Source organism: Ambystoma mexicanum, chromosome 2p (assembly GCF_040938575.1).
Source record: "Ambystoma mexicanum isolate Mex_15411 chromosome 2p, UKY_AmexF1_1, whole genome shotgun sequence".
NCBI classification, from domain to species: Eukaryota; Metazoa; Chordata; class Amphibia; order Caudata; family Ambystomatidae; genus Ambystoma; species Ambystoma mexicanum.
This window is the reverse complement of record NC_090923.1, coordinates 1,407,965,807-1,407,988,122: the sequence shown is the minus strand read 5'-3', so window position 1 is coordinate 1,407,988,122 and position 22,316 is coordinate 1,407,965,807. Positions and strand designations below refer to the sequence as shown.

Below are 22,316 nucleotides of genomic sequence, written 5' to 3'. Positions count from 1 at the left end.
CTTAGAATCAAAGTTAGAACACATGGCCCGAAAAGTTCTGTACTGCTCGCTATTCACTGGCTACCAGAAGGTACGTTTATGAAGGTCATATCAGTATTACTTGACTCTCCAGAATTGCCACCTGGTCATTTTGGATCAATTTTGACCATGAAGGTCCTAACATCGACCTTTACGATCCTCTACTGCTAAATTAGGATTTGTTCCATCGAGGAAAAAGACAAACATCAGTGGTGGAGATTTTGCCCACCTGCTTCAGAAACTGTTCTTCAGAGCATAACAGAGACATCAACCCCTGGCAATTTTAGAAAGCAATAAAAACCTCTTTCCGTTAGTCCGATACCCTTGCTCCTAAAACTCTTTTTCGCTTGTACGCCGATGGGTAGAGCCGCATCGATGGTTCCGAGATACCAGCAATGATGACAGCTTGCGGTTTTTAAATTAAATAGGTGTGATATACTCCCAGAATGTTCACTACCTTGGTTAGTTACTGACCCACCAAACAATCAACTCGCAAAAAGGGGTACCGTTTCAGTTTCTAGGTACCATAACTTCAAATAAACAGCTTCTGAAATGCATGTGCGCTCGTTTCCAGGGAGAGATACTTTGCACCCAAACAAGCAGATTCTGCAACATTAATGTATCCACAAACCAGAACCATCCAATCTGAGAGACACTGGACCCCCAAATGTTCAACTTTTAAAAAGTGTACTGCACCACCAAACTATTGGATTCTGATCTGCACTGTACCCCAAAACATCAACTTTCAAGGAGGTGTTCTGTAGCCTCTAAGCCATCAACAAGAATGAGCACTTGGCCGGCAAAGCATCATCTACAGAAATACATTACAGTGGGGCTCATTAGGAGTTCCCCAGTCTGGAACGAATGCCAGAAAGAAATTCCAGTAATTCCAGCACAAGCATTTTTTCCAGACCACGGAAACACAAGTTTGCTGGTGGGGGCAGCGAACTACTGGCAGGCCTGTCCTGCCAGGAGTTCAGGCCCCTTCCGGCAAATAAATGCCGGAATCACTGGCACTATCGGTGCCATTAATTCCAGCAATCCCATTCATGGAGTCCTATAGGATTCCATGGAATGGGAACTTCGCAGCGCCTCTGCAGCCCGTAATATTCCGTAATAACGGGCGGCGGAAACGATAAGGCAGTTTTTCCGGTATCCCGCCCAAATTACCAGAAAAACTGTAATGAGGGCCAGTGTCTCTAATCCAGCTTCTTCTGAAGGTGGGGCAGTATACCCACAAAGCACCAGCCTCCAAGGAGCTGTACTAGGCACTATGAAGCAGAGCCACAAAGATTTGCCCTGGAGCAAATTAGGAGCACCTCTTATTAACACCCGCTACCTCATACCAGTCTCAGAATGCCTAAAAGCTAAAAACTGGAGAAGCCTGGAGCATCTTACAGATGTCCTAGCTAAACAAATCTTTGTGACTGCCATTTACACATGAGCACTTCACGGATGCTAGATTTAAGCTTTGAGAATCAGATATCCAGTACAGATCAGAGATACTCACATCTCATTTGCTCCCATGTATTTCAGTGGAAATCGTGGACACACTGTCCGGTTACATGTCTTTATAACGATAAGACATACATTTCTTTTTTTGGCGGGGTCCCCCAAACCCGTTTCCCATCCCTAAAAACGCACCCCAACCGTTTCCCCACAAGGTTTAACCATTTATCCCACCGCCACAGCCATTTGTTATGTTTTTTGTTATAAGATTTTTCGTTATATGTGCATTCTACATAAAAGTCTAGTTATAAAGACTGCACACATCTCTGTCCCTATTTGAAAAAGTCGGAGGGCGGGTATCAATGTTATCATTAGTGCTATCCCAAAGTTTACTGGTATGCAGCTCGTTTACAAATTAAATAAACCACCAAAGAGCTTCTTTACTTACAAGTTATCATTAATTATTCTGGCAATACGAAATGCAATAGACACCATAAAGTGATGACTGGAAACCTTTGAATTTATTGTAACTACTATCATTATTTTCTTTATTTACTGTGATATAATTTGATACAAACTTTTCACATAACATACCAGTAGTCATCCAATTCAAGCTCAAAAGGGGAAAGAAAGAGAAGAGTTCAACAAGTCATAGAATGATTAGATAGCAGTACATCAATCTAAAAACAAGAGTTAAGAAAGAAAAAAAAGAGACAAAAAGGGACGAAACCGAAAGTCGGAATGTCATGTCCAGAAGGTAGCAATCAGTTCATCTGTGAATGACTAGTAGGATTGAGATCTTCCTTCACAGGAGTGTGAAGTGAACAATGCACACTTCATTCGTCGCATTTAAGTACAGCTCCCATCCTGAATGCACCATTTTGCGTCCGTCATGCCAATGGCCGAAGTTTTTCCATCGCAGTGTCTCCAAGGCTCTGCACTCAAACAAGAGATGTTTTACTGTTTCGAGATCTCTGCATTCCCTACAGATACTGTGCCACACACCCTCTATCTCCCTAGTCCTGACAGTACTTGAACTTCAGTTTAATGTAGGCCGAGACAAGGGAGTTGCCAATGAAGTGTTGGATATATGGGGTGGTGTTTGCCGTTCCTGAATATACCGGTAGAATTCAGCTGCATGGTCCTTGGTTACCAAATTAGCCATTGACTGCTCAGAGCTATTATCGTTCAGTCTTTCCTTGAGTCGAAGTTTAAATGAGTTTAATGTGATATCCAGCGTTAGGTCTCCTTTTTGTAGCCAAAAGTTGGTGTGTATACCTTGACCAAGTAGCTCTTAAGCATTGATGCCACTCGTGTGGTTTTGGTCATGTGTATAAGGGGTATCAGGTAATAATGTCCCCATACATAATGTCACCATGCATAATGTCGCCAGGAAAAGGCATTGGCAACATTATATATGGTGACATTATGTAAGGAGACGGGTTGCAGGGATGTCCCCTGCTCCCCTTGTAACGGCGACATTATTATCAGGAGACATTTTTGCGGGGACATTATTACATGGAACCGTATACGGCTCATAAGAGTTTGAGCTGGCGCATTAGAGAGTTTCCACGCTGTGATAAGGCAACTAGATTAAATTTTTAAAGCTATGGACAAAAAGTTATATTCAAGAAAGATCAGGTCAGTAGTGGTTCGCTTAGGTAGTCAGAATAGCCTTTTTTTTGCAAAAAAGGGCTCCAGTTTACGTACCATTGCAAGATTTAGTAAGGCCCATAGTTCTGCTCTATACAGCATGATCGAGGTCACCGTAGCCTGATAAAGTTCCAGCACAGCATCAAGTGAGAACCCCCCTACCTTATGGGCAACAGAGCTTATGGTGCCAACAAGGATGGAGGTTCTAGTCCGAACATACTCCAGATGCTATGTGCCTTGTAGTTTGTTATCGAGGTGCAGGCCCAAGTACTTGACGTTGTTGACCACTTCAATATGTCTTCCACTTTCCTGGTTTTCTTTTTTTCCCGGGCAGACAGAAGACCATAACTTTGGTCTTTGATGTATTCACCACTGGTGAGTTACAAGCAGTTTATTCCTTCCCGTTATCCAGGGAGGCCTGTAGTCCACGTTGAGTCAGATAAGGACAGCAATATCACCCTCATAGCCCAACCATTTAATTGCCACTGAGCCCAGTTTGGGGGGTGGGGAGGTGGCACCTGGACCAATCATCGTTTTGCCCATGTCAGCTAGAGGTTGAAGAGTATGGGTGCAAGGTTACAGCCTTGCCCGAGGCCTCTGTGTGCGTCTATCCAGGTGGTGGTTTTTCTGTGTTGATCCATCCTAATTTTCACCCGAGTGTTCGCATGCAGGGAAATGATTATGCTCAGTAGTTCAGGTGGGATACCCCAATCAGCCAGTTTCCGCCAGAGTCGATTCCGGTCTACCGTGTCCAACACGGCACTCAGACTGATAAATGCCACGTAGACTGGCATTTGCCTTACCATCCATGCTTGCTGAATAATGGTGGTAAGGGCTAGGGTGTTATGCCACTTTCTGAAGCCTGTTTGGTTGAGGGGAATGATTCCACAGCCCTCTCTACCCATGATTCAATCTCCTGTAGAAGCGCTCTGGCAAAGATCTTAGCCGGGAAATCCAACATTGCCAGGATGCGATCGATAGTTTCCCGGGTCAGCTGGGTTGCCCTTCTGGAACACAGGAATGATGATGCTTTCACTCCATGATGGAGGTATTTTCTGCGTGATTCCAATCATGGAGAAGAGCAGGTGTAGGACCTCAGACCAGACGTCAGTGGCAGATTAAATTACTGAACTGCAAATACCATCGGAGGGCCTGGAGGATTTTGTGGCACTGATAAGGGAGCGTATATCTCTGGAAGTGAGACAGTAGGACCAGTTGCTGCATTGGTCGTATGCCCTATGCGCCCCCCTGTGTGCAATCCCAAGTGCCTTTTCGTTATGCAGGATACAATATGTTTCCGAGACAGCAGTCCCTGGTTTCCTTGCTTTTCGGCAGTCCTCCTCCAATAATGTGCCAAAACTCACTAGAGTCATTGGTTTGGGAGGCACAGACCAGAGCTTTCCACTTATTACATTCAGTTATATACCCCTGTCTTCTCAAGTTGGAGTATCCATTTTTAGGGCCTTATGTTTTTGACAGTGGTCAGTGGGATAAGTGCAGTCAATGCCAAAACACGAAGGTCCCTCCTGAGGGCTCTTTTGGGATCACATATAACCCTGTCATAGCAATGGCTATGTTTTTTTGTTAGCCTGAATGCCAACCCTACTAGCTGACTTACTTCTTTCCACTGCTTGCATGCCGACTACTGCCATTATAAAAGCAGCTTCCATTTAATTTATTTTGTTAATCCTTGTGCATCATCACAGAAGGCAACCAGCCATATACAAATTAGTCTTGGCCTTGCCACCAATGGGAGCAGTCCTTCCAATACTGATAGCCAGGCTCCCTCTGTGCCGAAATACAACCCATCTTAGACATGCTTCAGCCTCATTGAGCATCATCTGGATAACCTGGTCTTTTGCGAGCAAGAGACCAACATCATATCTTTACATAACCCTCCCCCACCACCACCTCCCCCGACCACTTCAAGAGACTCGCAAGACTTCTGAAATGGCTTGGCAGGATATGGTTCATCGGGTTCCCAAAGCAATGCCATCTAAGGGGAAGAAAACCATGCTAGTGGCTGTGATTTATTCAATACCTTCCACCAATCTTCAGTTTTGTAGAAGTCGTCCCAATTATGATGGGTATGCCCAGACGTGAGCCTGGATCTTACTGGGCCTAGACACCCAAGTCATACCTCTGAGGATGTGCAATGAAGCTCAAACACGTCTGGTCGGCTTGGGGTCTTGTGCAGGATGGGGCCTAGAGGTCTGCACTAGACTGTCTCTCTTAGGGTGCAAACGAGCTCTATTTGCAGGTTGCGTTTCCACTGCTGAACATGTATGACAAATCTGCTTGAGTCGGCTTGATATTTTCCAAATCTACCAGGCTTAAGGGAAGCGGCAGGGGGGGGCAATCTTGCCAGAACAATGGCTACGATTTATTGAAAACCTTCCAAGTTTCAGTTTTGCTTTGATAGGAAATGTAATTCTAACATTTTGCCACTTCATGACAGCACATTTATGGTTTTGCGATTAGTTTCTTTTGCAGCGAAAGAAAACACATTTCTTTGAAACAATACTAAAAACTCTGCCGCGGCTCGTTTTTTTTTCACACATTTTCATGAGAGCATCATCTCCACTCTCCCTTCGAGTGCCAAACCCCACTTTTACAAAATTGATCATGGCGCCATTTTTTTATTAACATCGCCGGGCATGGTTTGCGCTATACAAATAAATATAATCTCTCACCCCCACCTTGCCTCACTCCATCCGCCAAAGCCTACAGCGCTGAGTCCTTTTTTGACATTTCTAAAAACTTCACCAATCTGCCACATCCGCTGGCACTGCTGCCAGGCCTAACCTTCTTAAAATCAGAAAATGTCACCACCTAAAATAACTCTCAACACAAACTCTAATACTCAAGTCACCCTGAGTATTGTTCTACCCTCTAATCCTTTATCCCCTAAAGGAAATGCTTCACTTTGCCACTTGTAGTCTCTACAACATCCCCAATTCATAAATACAGCATGTTAGATAAACTTTGCTGCCTACATATTTTTTGACAATTTGCCAAAAACAAAGAACAAATAAGAAAATTGGGTTGCTATATATAAAAAAAGAATTGAATCAAATTTACACACAAAATTCGGAGGATTTCTACAAAAAGTATAATTCAAAATGTTGGTTTTCTGAATATTTGAATCGAGGAATCGGCCTTTGTGGTATAAGCAACAACTGGGTTGCGGACCTACATGAGTCTGGTCAAGAATGAGGCCATCTGCAAGGCTAGCCAGGGCAGTTTATTCTGAGCTGATGCGCGCATAAGCACCCGCCGTTGTAAAAGAGAATCAATGAACCCATTCAAAGAGGTACCAATATGCTCTCTAAAGCCCGTTTTATATGTTCCCCAATCTACCAGATTCAATCGCAAATTCCTGCAGCTGCTGTAAAATCAATGTAGCAAACACTTTGCTACTCACATCTAACAAGGTAAGGGGACAATTCAGAAGGGCCCAATTCATCCCTCTTTTTTTATAAATAGGTACAGCAAAAGGAATTCCATGATGGTTGGAAGGTTGAGGTTTCGACTATCTGGGTGAATGGAACAAACAAAATGTCCCCCATCCTCACATGTCAATCTATCCAAGGGTCAAAACACCTTAACTGGGTAACTCCCATTACCCGCTACTCCCCTACCTGCACTCTAGCATGTTACGCCATCTCACTGTTTTTAGGCCCCCTCAGCAATGCCTCCAGTATCTACTATTCTGCCTTACTTTCCACCTTCCACTGCAAATTCACCCCGAAGACCTAAACTATTACAGTTATTTCTCCATTGCAATTATACCTGAAGACCATCCCCCACTCCCTTCTAAACTGGCACATAATCACATGGCCTCTTCCCGCTTGCTGTACATACTGCATATGTCTTGGCACACAATCTCACTCCACCAATGGTCTCCTCCACCTTGCTGTACATAATGCATGTGCCCTAGCACACAATCCCACTCCACTTGATGTGTATCATAAGTGTTTTCACTTGCTGTACATACTGCATATCTCTTGACACACAATCCCACTTCACTGATGGCCTACCACCACTTGCTGTGCATACAGCATGTGTCACAGCACAGTCACTCCACCAATGGCCACCTCCATCTCGTTGTACATACTGCTTGTGTCCTGGCACAAAACCCCACTCCACTGATGGCCTCTTCCTGCTTGCTGTACATACTGCTTGTGTCCTGGCACACAATCCCACTGCACGGATGGCCTTTCCCGCTTGCTGTACATACTGCTTGTGTCTTGGCACACAATCCCACTCGCTAATGGCCTTTCCCACTTGCTGTACATACTGCTTGTGTCCTGGCACGCAATCACACTCGCTAATGGCCTCCTCCCGTTTGCTGTACATACTGCATGTGTCCTGGCACACAACCCCACTCCACTGAGGTCCTCTTCCTGCTTGCTGTACATACTGCTTGTGTCCTGGCACACAATCCCACTGCACGGATGGCCTCCTCCTGATTGCTGTACATACTACATGTGTCCTGACACACAAGCCCGCTCCACTGATGGCCTCCAACCTCTTGCTGTGCATACTGCATGCGTCCTGGCACACATTCCCACTCCACTGATGGCCTCCACCCGCTTGCTGTGCATACAGCATGTGCCCTGGCATACAATCCCACTCCACTGATGGCCTCCTCCTGCTTGCTGTGCATACAGCATGTGTCCTGGCACACAATCCCACTTCACTGATGGCCTCCACCCGCTTGCTGTGCATATAGCATGTGTCCTGACACACAATCCCACTTCACTGATGGCCTCCACCCGCTTGCGGTGCATACTACATGTGTCCTGACACACAAGCACACTCCACCGATGGCCTCCACCCTCTAGCTGTGCATACTGCTTGCGTCCTGGCACACAATCCCACTCCACTGATGGCCTCCACCCGCTTGCTGTGCATACAGCTTGTGTCCTGGCACACAATCCCACTTCACTGATGGCCTCCACCCGCTTGAGGTGCATACTACATGCATCCTGGCACAAGCACACTCCACTGATGGCCTCCACCCTCTAGCTGTGCATACTGCATGCGTCCTGGCACCCAATCCCACTTCACTGATGGCCTCCACCCGCTTGCGGTGCATACTACATGTGTCCTGACACACATTCCCACTTCACTGATGGCCTCCACCCGCTTGCGGTGCATACTACATGTGTCCTGACACAAGCACATTCCACTGATGGCCTCACCCGCTTGCGGTGCATACTACACGTGTCCTCACACAAGCACACTCCACTGATGGCCTCCACCCGCTTGCTCTGCATACAGCTTGTGTCCTGGCACACAATCCCACTCCACTGATGGCATCCTCCCGCTTGCTGTGCATACTGCATGCTTCCTGGCACACAATCCCACTCCACTGATGGCCTCCACCCGCTTGCTCTGCATACAGCTTGTGTCCTGGCACACAATCCCACTCCACTGATGGCATCCTCCCGCTTGCTGTGCATACAGCATGCGTCCTGGCACACAATCCCACTCCACTGATGGCCTCCTCCCGCTTGCTGTGCATACAGCATGCGTCCTGGCACACAATCCCACTCCACTGATGGCCTCCACCCGCTTGCTGTGCATACAGCATGCGTCCTGGCACACAATCCTACTCCACTGATGGCCTCCTCCCGCTTGCTGTGCATACAGCATGCGTCCTGGCACACAATCCCACTCCACTGATGGCCTCCACCCGCTTGCTGTGCATACAGCATGTGTCCTGGCACACAATCCCACTCCACTGATGGCCTCCTCCCTGGCACACAATCCCACTCCACCGATGGCCTCCTTCTCCTTTTCCTTGCTGCTCATGCAGCATATGCCAACCTCTTGTAAACGTCGGGATACTCTACCCTATGCGTGCATGCACGTTCTGGTCTGTAAGCCCATTCCCCGTCGATGTCTACACTTCAGCCCTCCTCCATCAGAATCACAAACTACTCAAGTACATTCGGCTTTAGTAAAACCTGAAGGACTGCTCCAGTCACTGCTTTTATTTTCAAGCAGTGTATTTCTGTTCGAAGCGCTAACCTTTTTCCCCATCAATAAACAAATGCATCCAAAGGGAAAGTAAATGCATCACATTAGTGTTACAGTCTGAGGCCCTATAGCGAATTAAAAAATACCTGCATTTTAAAATATGAACTTAATTAAAAACACACCATCACTCGCCAGTGATTGCCCCGTAACAAATCACCCCCTTCACCGCCGCCCCCACCCAGGAACAACTGCTCGAAACTGCAAAAGGAGGATTTTAAATTATTGAGGAGTAGATAAATAAAAATCGGTTGAAAAAATGATTGCAGGGACCCCCCTGGTGGTGAAGGGTGATCATATCCTATGGAACCCAGAACACAATTACAAATAGTTTATTAGTAAAAATGGTAAGTCATGTGTTGCTAATGTTTATATAATGTGCAGTCAGTAGGCGGGGTCTTAAAATTATAGCAAAGTTTGTACACAGGTGTGGCACAGCACAGTGACCACCACTGGCAGGTAATCGCGTTACATATAAACACAAACACAGCACCACCTCTGCATGAGATGTCATCATTGTTAAGTCACCTGCGAGTGCACAGTGAACGCTCCAGGTCAAGTATTACTTTCATGTGGTGCAGCAGGGTGACGCAGGGGTGTATTACCAACGTCCATCCTTTAAAATACATCACAGGAAAAAGATACATAATGCAAGTTCCTGGGCAGAAATCAAAGGCTAGGGAAAAGTCTAGAGACTGCTTCGACTTCAGGGAGACTGTCTGTGCAGGATGTTTTCGAATCAATAACAATACAACAGCAAGCCTTGCAGACAACATAAACACACTCTGGTGCAGGAAAACAAATAAAAGACACAAATCGAACTAAGCATACTCCTTGGATCTAGCCATGCACCAGAAAAGGGTCAACAACAGAACGTGGAACCTGTGCAGGAGACCATGGGCATGCAGCAAGAGAGCAACCCACCCCAACCATTTCCACGGAGGTGAGGGTCTGAACCCCACAAAGGCTCTTACCTCCTCCGAGTGCCCCTCGGCCATTGCTGCGTGCTACTCGGCGCCCCTTCCTCGGGTGCCTATTCAAGGGAAGCTCATCTTGAAGCTGGAAACGTTAAAACGCAGCTCCTTCAGATCAGGGGCTGCTATTGCCCCCAAACACACACAGGCCCTGCCTGCTCCTCCTCCCCCCGTGCTCTGTCGCCTGTTCGTAGCTTGGGGGTGGGAGGCAGGACTGAAGGACTAGACTGTGGAGAAGGGCAGTCCACAAGTACTTAAGGAAGTCTGGGCCGGGGTTTTTCACTAATTCACCAAGAAAACCCCAACCAAAAAAAAAATCACTAATCCTTAGTGCAACCAAGCGAGGCACTGGCGACGTCTTTCCGGGTGAGCAAACGCACGTTTCAGCTTCATCGACCGTCCATGGCTCTGTTTTTATTATTTTTAAAATCTCTATATTTTGCCCCTCCCCTCTGTAACACACGCTCCTGCTGGACACACGGAGCTGTGCAGGCCTCAGCTACACAGAGCCTGCCCTGCCATTGCGCTGCAATGCACCACTGGGAGCTGTAGTCCACCCCCCAGGAAGAGGAGGTGCCCACTCCACCCGCTCTGTCAGGAGAAAAAGATGACAATTGCGATCCACCCCCAACCCGCTGCTACACAGACGGGAGCCCTCCTTGACCCAGGAACCACAGTGCACACCGGCATGGAGGCTCTCCGTCTGCACCAGTGCTCAGTTCAAATTTCGATCGCAATGCATTGCGGGATTTCTTAGAACGAGCAGCAGGACCACGGCGACCAGGGTGCACTTTATGCGACCTACCAAAGTGGAAAGATGTAGCTGTTGTTTTGTAATGTTACTTTTAGACATTAAGTGAATTGAAGGCCACGTCGCCGTGATTTAATTCGTATTATCGGGACGAATCATATACACATATTGTAGTGGTATTATTATTTAAATTGTATTTTGTCTGTTTGCAACAAAAAAAAACTTGAATACAAACTCGCATCTGAAATAACCTGGGCATGTGTTCATATTTGTACCAACACGCTAGCTCATTTAATTCGCCCCTTTCGATACCCCACCAAGGAAAAAGGTGCAAGTGAGACATTCTTTCTTTGTTGGCATAAAAAGGCAGCAGATATATTTTCACAACATTCTTTATAACTATCAAACTCAAAACACTGCAAACAAACTGTGAAAATAGTTCTGAAAGTGCAGCGACCAGCCGACTGCTCAGTGTCCAAACATTGCTTCCCCCTTTCCCAACCAAGTCCACTGTAGGCCAACCCTCCCCCAACCATTCTTGTTTGAGCCTCGCCTGTCCTTGCAGGTGTTCCTGGGCTGGGGGAGTGCTGTTTTGTTGGGGGAAGCTGAGCCCTCATCGATACCTCCAGCGCCCCTGGCGCTTAGGCCATCAAGGGGCTCTGATCACGAGAAGAGCGAAAACCCTTACTGCTTTTCCATGGCTCGTTAGTAGTCTGTATCTTGCCACTGGTCGCAAAAACACAGACTCGCCGTTCTGCAACAGCACCGGCCAGGCCTTGCCATTCCGCCGTCCTATAAGCACGGTTGGTGAGAGGTAAACAAAATGAAACAGGTCCTCCTTCCGTGCGCCGCGTCCTTCTGCTGTGCTGCGATGTTCCTGGAGGCGAAAACCAGACGGCTTATAACCTGCCTGTCCCGCCCCTTTCCATTGTCCACTTTAGCTGTCATTTTTGCCCCTTTGACGGTCTTCCCGCCCCTCGAGCTTCTCAGGCTTCCTGCACAACTCCTCCTTACCCAGAGGGGAGGAAGGAGAGGACGCTGCCCCATTATTTGGGCACCTCCTCCATTTCTTTTCGTCGGCACCTCCATAACCTGGGCATTTGTCCATATTTGTACCAACAGGCTAGCTCATTCCATTCACCCCTTTCGATACCTCACCAAGGAAAAAGGTGCAAAGTGAGACATTCTTTCTTTGTTGGCATAAAAAGACAGCAGATTTATTTTCACAACATTATTTATAACTACCAAACTCAAAACACTGCAAACAAACTTTGTGAAAATAGTTCTGAAGGTGCGGCGACCCGCTGACTGCTCCGTGTCCAAACCTTGCTTCCCCCTTTCCCAACCAAGTCCACTGTATGCCAAAGCTCCCCCAACCATCCTTGTCTGAGCCCCACCTGCTATTGCAGGTGTTCCTGGGCTGGGGGAGTGCCGATTTGTCAGGGGAAGCTGAGCCCTCATCGATACCTCCAGCGCACCTGCCGCTTAGGTCCCCAAGGAGCGCTGGTCGCGAGAAGAGCGAAAACCCTTCCCGCTTTTCCACAGCTCAGTAGTCTGTATCTTGCCACTGGTCGCCAAAACACTGCTACGCCAAAGGTGGGTCCACGCCCACCGTGGCTCCCCCCTTCCCTTCTCTTATAACTACAGCAGCTTTGTGCCTAAGTTCCAAAAGAACAGATCCATGCCTGCTGATGATAAATGCACTCCGTCCTTCACATAGTATTCTGGGGATTTTATATTGATCAGTCCGTGTCTGACCTGCGGGAAACCCCTGCAGAACTTAGCCATTGCACCATTTCATTTCCTCCTCCATGGCTTTCTGCGCCCCTCCATTCCTGTCTCGGAATGATCTCGGACCAGATGATCTCTGTCTCGCCCAACTGTGAGGACAGCTCCTTTAATGTTAACATCATCTCCCTCATCAAAGACCCCCTACCCAAGATTGTCAGGTAATTGCCGCCTAGATGGATGATCAAAATGTTTGGCCTGTGCTGCTTTCCCAACAACTTGTCAATGTGCCCCTACAACTGTGCCCAACTCATCCCGGGCACCCCATGCCACCAGATCCGGTACTTGCCGGCGGTCATTCTCTCTTTTTCCTCCATCCAGCTGGCCCTGGCCCTAAAGACAAAAGAATGCCCCACTACCCAAACGGACCATCTGCTCCTTCGAGCTGCTGTTAATTGGAAGGAGATGAGAAGGTGGTCATTACTACTACATTTTGTTCGGCCTTGTGTACCTCCTGAAACAACCCGACTTCCAACCCCCGATTCTTTTGATTGCCTCCAGCCCCATGCCCAGTTCTGCCGCAGATGTGGCCGCCCCTATTCTAAAGGAGTGTGTACCAAACACTCCTCCTGTTGCTCCCATCCCTTTCAAAGCCATATCCATCACACTCCTGAACTGGAACCTGCTCAGGGCCGACCCATCCATGTGCAAGAATAGGGGGGACCCGCCTTTTGCCTTTCCTGTAGGTAAGTCGTCAGCCCAGCTACTGGACACACTATGCTCCCCTGGATACTATAAAGGGTGATTGTCCTCCCCTTTTCTTTCTGGTCGGTCTTGGACTTTCTTAGATAAATGCACACCTGCTCATTTGATAATTGCACATCCTCCAACCTTAAAAAACCAGAGCCCCATCCCTCTCTGTTCTCAGGAACCAGCTTGCTTACTCTGAAGGCTCAAAAGAAGACCAATGAAAAGGCTGCCATGAACGAAACCCTCTCCCCCCGTTATGGCAAACAGTATGCATGGTTTCAATTAAACTGTGCAATCTTACAATATCAATGGGCCGCCTTTCTTCAGGCTTTCTCTCTGTTTGCCTTGCCCAACCCTTCATTGCCATTGCGATGTAGTGCTCCTTGGTAGGATCGGGTTTCCCCCGAGCTTGTAGTAATGAGCTATTGCAGCCAAATGATAAGACATCCAGGATCTGGTTTCCCTAGTCCGCCATCCCCATCCGACAAAGACACATACTGGCGCTCCCTTTTGCCCTTCCGTCAAAGTTTCCTCTTGAAAGCCCAGTTGCCAGGGCAGTGTGGATAAGAGAGCTCAGATTGATCCAATCATGCCCCACCACTGCACCTTGAATGGGGTCATCCTTTTTCTTGCTTCTGGACAGTTCCCCTGAAAATTCTCCCCCGAGAGGGAGAGAGTCAGCGGCCACGTTCTTTACTCCTGGAATGTGTCATGCTCTTACCTCAGTGTTTAATTTGAGCAACCTTGTTGTCAGCTCTCTCAGTAACCTCAGTACCCTCACATTGCTGGACGTCCCCCGATTGATGATTCGGACCACTGCCAGGTTTATCTGACCACATAACCACCCTCCTATTTGTTAATGACTTTCCCCAAAGCTTGAAAGCAACCACAATAGGAAACAGCTCCAGTAGGGTGATGTCTCTGGTAATTCCCTCCTGATGCCATCCTGCCGGCCAAGCCTGCCCACACCAGTCGCTCCCCAGAATGGCCCCAAAACCATGAGTCTGAAGAATCAATAAATAGCTTGAGTTTCTTGCTAGTGGCCCACTGAGCACGCCACAGCAGTACCCCATTGAAATCATCCAGGAAACCATCCCACATTTTGAGATCCTCTTTCCCCTCTGCCCCCAGGTGCACATGTTGAGAAGTGTGCTGCAGCCCTACCGTCTTGAGCTCAATGCTCCTGGCGAAAACTTTCCCTGCCGGGATCACCTTACCCGCAAAGTTCAAATTCCCTGGCAATGATTGCAGCTCCCTCACGGTGGCCTTACTCCTGCCCCTCAATTCCCTGATTGTTTCTTTAAGCTTCACCACCTCGTCCTTCGGCAATCTACACTTCCCCCTCCACTGAGTTTATCTCTATTCCCAGGAATGTAAGCCTTGTGAGTGGGCCGACTGTCTTCCCATTGGCCATGGGGAGCCCCATCTCCTCCATCAATGCCTGGAACAAGCTCATCAGCGACCCACATTCATCTGTCCCTTCTTTCCCAATGAACAAAAAATGGTCTTAGTAATGCATTACCACCCCATCCTGAGCCCTCTGCTTTAATGCATACTCCAGAAAGGTGCTAAACTTTTCAAAGTAAGCGCAAGAAATAGCGCAACCCATCGGTAAGCACCTGTCATAGAACTAAGAGTCCTTTACCTTGACACCCAGCAAATAGCTTTCTTTGTGAATTGGCAGTAGCCTGAAGGCAGACTCAATGTCGGCCTTCCCCATCAACGTTCCTCTCCGTGAAGTCCTCACTAGCTCTATCGCACCATCAAATGAAGAATGATGAACCCTGCACTTCTCTTCGGCTATGCCATCATTAACAGATGCACCTTTGGGGAAGGAAAGGTGCTGTATGAGGCGAAACTGCCCCTCTTTCCTCTTTGGTACCAAGCCCAGGTGTGACACTACAAAATTCTCCAATGGCGGGGACGTGAAGGGCCCTCCGCCCTACCCAGCTTGATCACCTTAGCAACCTTCTGTGACACAACCTCTGGCATTCTCACTGCTGACTTTAGGGGATCCTGAACCCCCACCTGAAACGTTCCCAAAGCAATTTAGCTTTGGCACTATTGTGATATGCATTCAAGAATGGAATCAATTTATGCAGGGATACGGACGTGGACAAGTGCGTTTGAATTACGCTTAGCCTTCTCTTTGGGTTTTGCACTATCCCTCTGCTTTCCCTCGCCGGAAGACGTGCTGTTATTTCCCTGCACATTTGCCACCTGTGTGTTTAAATTTGAAGATTTTGCCAAAGGGGCAATACCCCTCCTCAAACTTCCAGCAAACCGCCTGCTCCATGAGGATAAGTGGGCCGACTATTCCAGGAGGAGCGCCCGCGAAAGCACCCCCTCCTCCTGTCACCATAAGACCATCTCTCCCTTTTATGATACAGCTTCTCACCCTGCGCTTGTCCCCCGTCTCTATTGATGGTTCCATTTTCTCAATGCAGCCCCTGATATCCACCTCATCCCAAGACATTGCAAGCCAAATCTGTATTTTAGGCCTAAACCCCTGTCATACTTTAACCAAGCACCGCCGCCATAGGTCAAATATAAGGTATGGACGTACTGCTCATATGCAAATAATGCCCCCACATCCTGTGGGAACTTTTTATATCATGATGGATGCCAGCATCCTGAAAGCTGCCAACCAATTGTGGATGTTCTCCTATACCTTGTCCTTCTCCCTGTCCTTCTTCTCCTTCTCTGACAATTCGCGTAAACCCAACCCCACAGGCTCCATATCTAGCAGGGAAAAGATCTAAAAAAACTCCTTCTGCAAAATCCTCTCCTTGTAGGTCAAAGGAATGTGCCATACTAAAGAGTTCCCAGCTGCCTGTACTGGAGAAAAGCCCGGCAACGCCCTCCCGTACTGCGTGGCATTACCCCACACAATACCCTGCGCCTGGCTGCCTGCCGGTGTTGCTATCGCCTGCTGCAGCTGGCTGCTCTCCCCAAGAGGGGTTTCCCTGGGCAGTAAGGAGGCTTGACTCATGCTTGTGGGAGTCACACGCCCCCACACCCCCAGCCTTTGACCCTCACCTTGCTGATGCACAACCTCTGCATACCTCCCCACTTGATGAAATGCATTTATATTTCCACACAACATTTGACCATTCCCCCCATTTCCCCATGCTTGCAAACACTGCATAAACATACCTTTGACATGTTCCAAGGATGCAGGTCCCTCTGCTGCCACCACCGCCAAGCTGGCCACAGGCATGCTGGGTGCACTGCTACTAAGCCTGGGAACTTCCGCAGGCAAGGCCTCTGGACTGGCAAAAGGCCCCTGATCTCTCCCCCCTGCCTTTTGCTCCAGCTGCTTTTTGCTTCTTGGCAGCCTCTGCTTGCTGCCTAATGGCCTTAGCCTTGGCGGTCATTGTCCTCTTCCTCCTGGCTGCAGGTTCCTCCTCCTCACTGGGCCTGCCTTCTTCCTCCTCGATAGCCTGGATCTCTTGCATCGCCTCCTCCTCTGAAAAGTAAGGAAACAGTATTGGTGATTGGGACCTGTTGCTTGGCCCACTGCTTCTCCATCTAGCTGTGTTGCCACCATGTGCAACCACTCTGGTTCATGTTTGGCGGCTACCATCCGTGCAATCATGACAAATAGTTGAAATCTTGGACCCACCTGGGGCCTTTGTCACTCTGTGGAAAGGGAGTGGCTCCTCAGCAGTACGGTCTTTGACGTCGAGGCCATGACTTGGGGTTGAGTCGCTAGGCATGTGGGCGAGCTTGGGCCGCTCATGACCACACAAGTGTTGTATGTGCGTTTGTGTCCCTGGTGGGGGTCTAGGTGACTGTAGGGTCTGTGGTTCCCTGAATGTTGGATCAGCTGCACTTATCTTCTCCATCACCTGGTGGTGTTGCGAGGTCTGTCTATTGCCACAGACTCTCAACTGTTAATTTATCTCCTTGCAGGCAGGTGGCATGCCTGGTACTGAGTCCCTTTCGGTGGAGCTCCAGCCTCCACAAGGGTGCTTGTGTGCGTGGTGAGATACATGATCTGCAGGGCGCAGGGCTTACCTTCTGCTAGTTGCTCACACTCAGATTGAGGGATGTCTGGTTTGCTGCGTTGCTTGGGTTATGCGGTAGGTTATCGGAAGGCAGATTATGTTTTGGCAGGATCGCCGTGTAATTCAAAAATGAAAAGAAGCGGCAGAATGCTGTGGAGGAGGGGTCAGTGGGATCGCCCTACCTTTGATGCTGGCGGACTGCTGTGTGGATGGGGATGTGGCGGGATCGCCGGAGGGCACCTGCAAGCGTCGTTGACAGCGGGATCACCTGGATGCAGGAGGGTGGCGGACTGCAGTGGGACACAGGTGGGATCGCCTACGTTTGCCTGCAAGTGTTTCTGGGCTGCAGTGGGATCACCGGGGGATGAGGTCTGAGGCCAGTGCGCGGGATAATCCTTGTCGCCAGATGTTGTACTTCAGTACAATGAAGGACGCAAGATCAGGTTTAGGGAGCTCTTTCTCTTTATTACCTCCTTCTCCTTCTTGGCTCTGCTTAAAGGCGCGGTAGTCCCCAAATCCCCCTCACTATTTGAGCAATGGTTTACATTCTATTAACTACATGGAGGCAAGTATTATGCATTATCTTCTATATATACTCATCCTGCAGCAAAGAAAAAATACACTTTACAAAATGTTTATGTGCAGTATTAACAGTTTAGAAAACATAAGATCCTACTCCAGGGATACCGACTTTGTGGTAGCAGGTCCTACAGATCCCACACACTATCCAGCCACAACCCTGATGTGCTGGACATTGAGTGCTGAAGAACTTGCAACAATCGGGAGAACTAGAAACTCTGGCCAAGCTGACCTCTGATCACAACGGGTATTGATCACTGTAGGAGATGAGACTGAAATATACCAGCAGACTGTGAGGTACAACTTTCGTAGGGCAGACTGGAACCGCTGTCACAGGTTTCCCCCCTTCTCACCTGTCTATGTTGCCTGATGTCCTCCTTGGGTGGAGTCTTCTTTCGTATGGTTCGGGACTTAAGTAAAGCCGCTCGGCCGTCCTCGGCTTCCAGATTACGTTCAGCTTCGATGTCCAGGATCACGGGAAACTCCAGGAGATGAAGGTGTTGGGGGCGCGCGGAATCGGCACAGAGATTCCGGGAAGTAGAAAAGAGGGAAGAAGTCGAAAGAAGCGGATCCAGGAGCCAGGGAATAGCAAGTAGCGCTAGAGAAGTTTGGAACACACGTCCGATCACAGCTAGTAGCAGCGTTGAGACGCGCTGGGCCGCGGGGGTGTGGCTTCTTTATAGAGGACGCTGCGTAGAACGTGAAGACTGGCGAGCAGCGTACTGAGCTTGCCGCCATGTTGGTAGTATTATGGAGTGTAAGGCCCGACGTGACAGGGACCAGGAAGCCCAGAAGGGGCGAGTTCGATGGTTCATGACAGCATGCCTCCTCCGGAAACTCGTTCCACCGGGTTTTCCTGGGTGTATGAGATGGAACCTTCTGAGTAGTCTGGGGGTATTTAGATTTGAGATAGGTTCCCAAGTGCGTTCATTAGGGGGATATCCTTTCCGCTCCACTAGGTACTGGAGTTTGCCACGTCTATATCTAGAATTGCAAATCCTGGAGACTTCATACTCCAGTTGGTCATTGATGATTACTGGTTTGGGCCGAAGGTTAGTTCGAGTGGTCTGAACATATGGCTTTATTAAGGACGTGTGAAAGACTGGGTGGATTTTCTTCCAGGAGTCTGGAAGCTTGAGTCGGTAGGCCACTGGGTTGATGATTTCCTTTATAAGGAATGGTCCATAATATAGAGTAGCTAATTTATTTGGTCGCAAATGCCGTGGTAGTAGTTTCGAGGACAGCCAAACCCTATCCCCTATTGTGTAGGAGGGGCTTGGTCTTTGTTTGGAATCCGCATACAGTTTGGTCTGAGTCCTGGCCTTTTCTAATTGTTCTTTGGCTTCTCTTTGGACATTAATGAGCATTTCAATCCAGGAATCGACTGTTGGAACTGGTGTAGGATGAGGAAGGATGGAGGGTAGAACCGAAGGGTGGAATCCTTGGCTACAGAAAAAAGGACTGGTCTTAATAGCAGAGTGGTCTGAATTATTATAAGCAAATTCTGCCACTCGTATTAAGAGGGACCAATCGTCCTGGACCATGGTAGCGAAGCAACGGAGGTATTGTTCCAAGGTTTGGTTTACGCGCTCTGTGGCTCTGTTGGTTTGGGGATGATATCCTGAGGAAAGAGCGCGTTGGATACCTAGTATTTGGCAAAGATGTTTCCAGAACTGGGAAATGTATTGGGGCCCTCTGTCTGGTATGATCTTGGAAGGGAGTCCATGCAGTCGGAAAATGTGTTCCAGGCAAATTCCAGCAAGTTCTGACGAGGATGGTAGTTTAAACAGAGGTGTAAAATGGAAGATTGCCGGAGCATTAGAGAGTCCAAAGGGCATAACCAAGTATTCGTAATGACCGAAGGGTGTTCTGAAGGCTGTCTTCCATTCGTCACCTTCTCTAATACGAATCAAGTGATAAGCACCCCTAAGATCCAATTTGGTGAATATTACGGCTCCACTTACGGCTTCCAGGATATCCGAGATCAAGGGTAATGGATAACGATCCTTGAGGGTGCACTGATTAAGACCTCGATAATCAAGACAAGGTCTGAGTTTCTTGGTGTCTTTTTTAGGAACAAAGAATAATGAAGCTCCAGCCGGAGACTTGGATGGGCGTATGGTGCAATTTTTTAGGTTAGTATCTAGGTATTCACGAAGGGCTTTTTTCTCTGGTTCAGACAGGATGAACATCCTTCCAAAGGGAATCACGGCTGAAGGTTCAGTCTCAATAGCACAGTCCTCAGGCCTATGGGGTGGCAGGGCTTGGACAATAGCAGAAGAGAACACATTGCCGTATTCCTGGTAGGTTTTTGGAACCTGGATGATGTTGGAGACCATAAGAGGATCTTGCTGAGTTGTTGAATGTTCTTCTGATGTAGTCGGTGAAGGATCCTGGAGCAGACAATGGGACATACAAAACTTGGAACCTAAGAACAGGGAACCAGCTGTCCAATTGATGTATGGGTTGTGTTTCTGCAGCCAGGGCATTCCCAAAACCATTGGGTAATGGGCAGATTTTATGATGTCAAACTTTATCCTTTCTCGATGATGGTTTATAGCAAGCTCAATCTCCTTAGTCTGAAGGGTTATGGGTCCAGAAGAAAGAGGTCTTCCATCAATTGCTTCCACTGGTTGCTGGATGTTCCGGGATTCGTAAGGAATATGGTGTTTAAGGACCCATTCCTGATCTATGAATATTCCCATGGCCCCACAGTCCACTAGTGCCAGAATGGGGTAGGATTCCTTCTCAGATGACGATAGAAAAGCCTGTAAGACTACCAGGGAGTTTTGTCCAGGAGAGTTCAAGGATGGTATGGATGTGGAGCCTGCATCTCTCTCCCGAAACTGAGCTCCATCTGGGATCGGGAGCTGGCGTTTCCCGAACGCCATGGACGGGCTAAGGGACATTCTCTGACTAAATGCTTGTCCGAGGCACAGTACATGCATAAGCCAGTATGGATCCTTCTCAGCCTTTCTTGGGGGGATATGGGTCCACGGAAGGCCCCTAACTGCATGGGTTCGGGTTCATTTGTAGGAGCAGGAGAATCTTCGGATTTTGAAGGGCTTGCAAGAGGATAAGTGCCTGGTAAGAACTAGGACTTGCTACCCTCCCTAATTAGTCCTTAACATCTTCATTTAGCTCTCTTTGAAAGAGGGTGAAGCAAGCTTCAGAAGGCCAACCCGCTTCTTTAACCAATTGCTTGAATCGAGTTACGTAGGTGAGCATGTCCTGAGAGCTTTGCTGGAAATCGAGTAAACGTTCTTGAGCACTAAAGACCTGTTCTGGGCGGTCAAACATAGTTTTTAGTGCTTGAATGAATCCATCATAATCATCCAAAAGAGAATCTCCGGTGTTTATTAATGGTGTGGCCCAGGCTAAGGCATTCCCAGAGAGGTCAGAAATAATAAAGCCCACTTTAGCCCTGGGGTGGAAAAATAATAAGGTTTAAAGGTGAAGTGGACCAAACAAGAATCCAGGAATCCTCGGAGGGTTTTTGCACAGCCGTCATATTTGTCAACAATGCCGCCCAATAGCACGCTGTCCTTTGAGGCAGAGTCGCGTGAGAGTACCAATTGTTTCAGCGTGGCGTTCTCCGCTTTCAAGTTCTGTACTTCGGTCGATAGTTCTTGCATGCCACGCATAAGATCCTGGATGGCCGCCTCCATGTCTGTATCGACTTCGGTCAGGTGGCGTCTCAATCTGCCACAGGTTTCCCCCCTTCTCACCTGTCTATGTTGCCTGATGTCCTCATTGGGTGGAGTCTTCTTTCGTATGGTTCGGGACTTAAATAAGCCCGCTCGGCCGTCCTCGGCTTCCAGATTACGTTCAGCTTCGATGTCCAGGATCACAGGAAACTCCAGGAGATGAAGGTGTTGGGGGCGCGCGGAAGCGGCACAGAGATTCCGGGAAGTAGAAAAGAGGGAAGAAGTCGAAAGAAGGGGATCCAGGAGCCAGGGAATAGCAAGTAGCGCTAGAGAAGTTTGGAACACACATCCGATCACAGCTAGTAGCAGCGTTGAGACGAGCGGGGCCGCAGGGGTGTGGCTTCTTTATAGAGGACGCTGCGTAGAACGTGAAGACTGGCGAGCAGCGTACTGAGCTTGCCGCCATGTTGGTAGTATTATGGAGTGTAAGGCCCGACGTGACAGGGACCAGGGAGCCCAGAAGGGGCGAGTTCGATGGTTCATGACTGCCGCTACACGGAAGAGCTAAGCAACCTTACAATCCCGGGCCCTTGGCCACCAAGACATTGACATAGCTGTGGCCAATTTTACAGCTATGGTCTAAGAGGCAATTGAACACAGTGTACCAAAGCAGAGACCAAACGCTGCTTCATCTACGACTTAACAAGCGGCA

The 22,316-nt window shown here is 48.4% G+C and overlaps 1 protein-coding gene across 1 annotated transcript in view; it reads right to left on the bottom strand.

Moving 5' to 3' along the window:
* Window positions 1-10,865, bottom strand: part of LOC138567558 (uncharacterized) — a 1,087,151-nt gene extending 1,076,286 nt beyond the window's left edge. Inside the window, exon 1 of the mRNA XM_069645895.1 lies at window positions 10,140-10,865. Within this exon, the coding sequence (XP_069501996.1) occupies window positions 10,140-10,163 (24 nt within the window). The 5' untranslated portion in view covers window positions 10,164-10,865. The remainder of the gene's footprint in view (window positions 1-10,139) is intronic.
* Window positions 10,866-22,316: the final 11,451 nt, after the last annotated feature.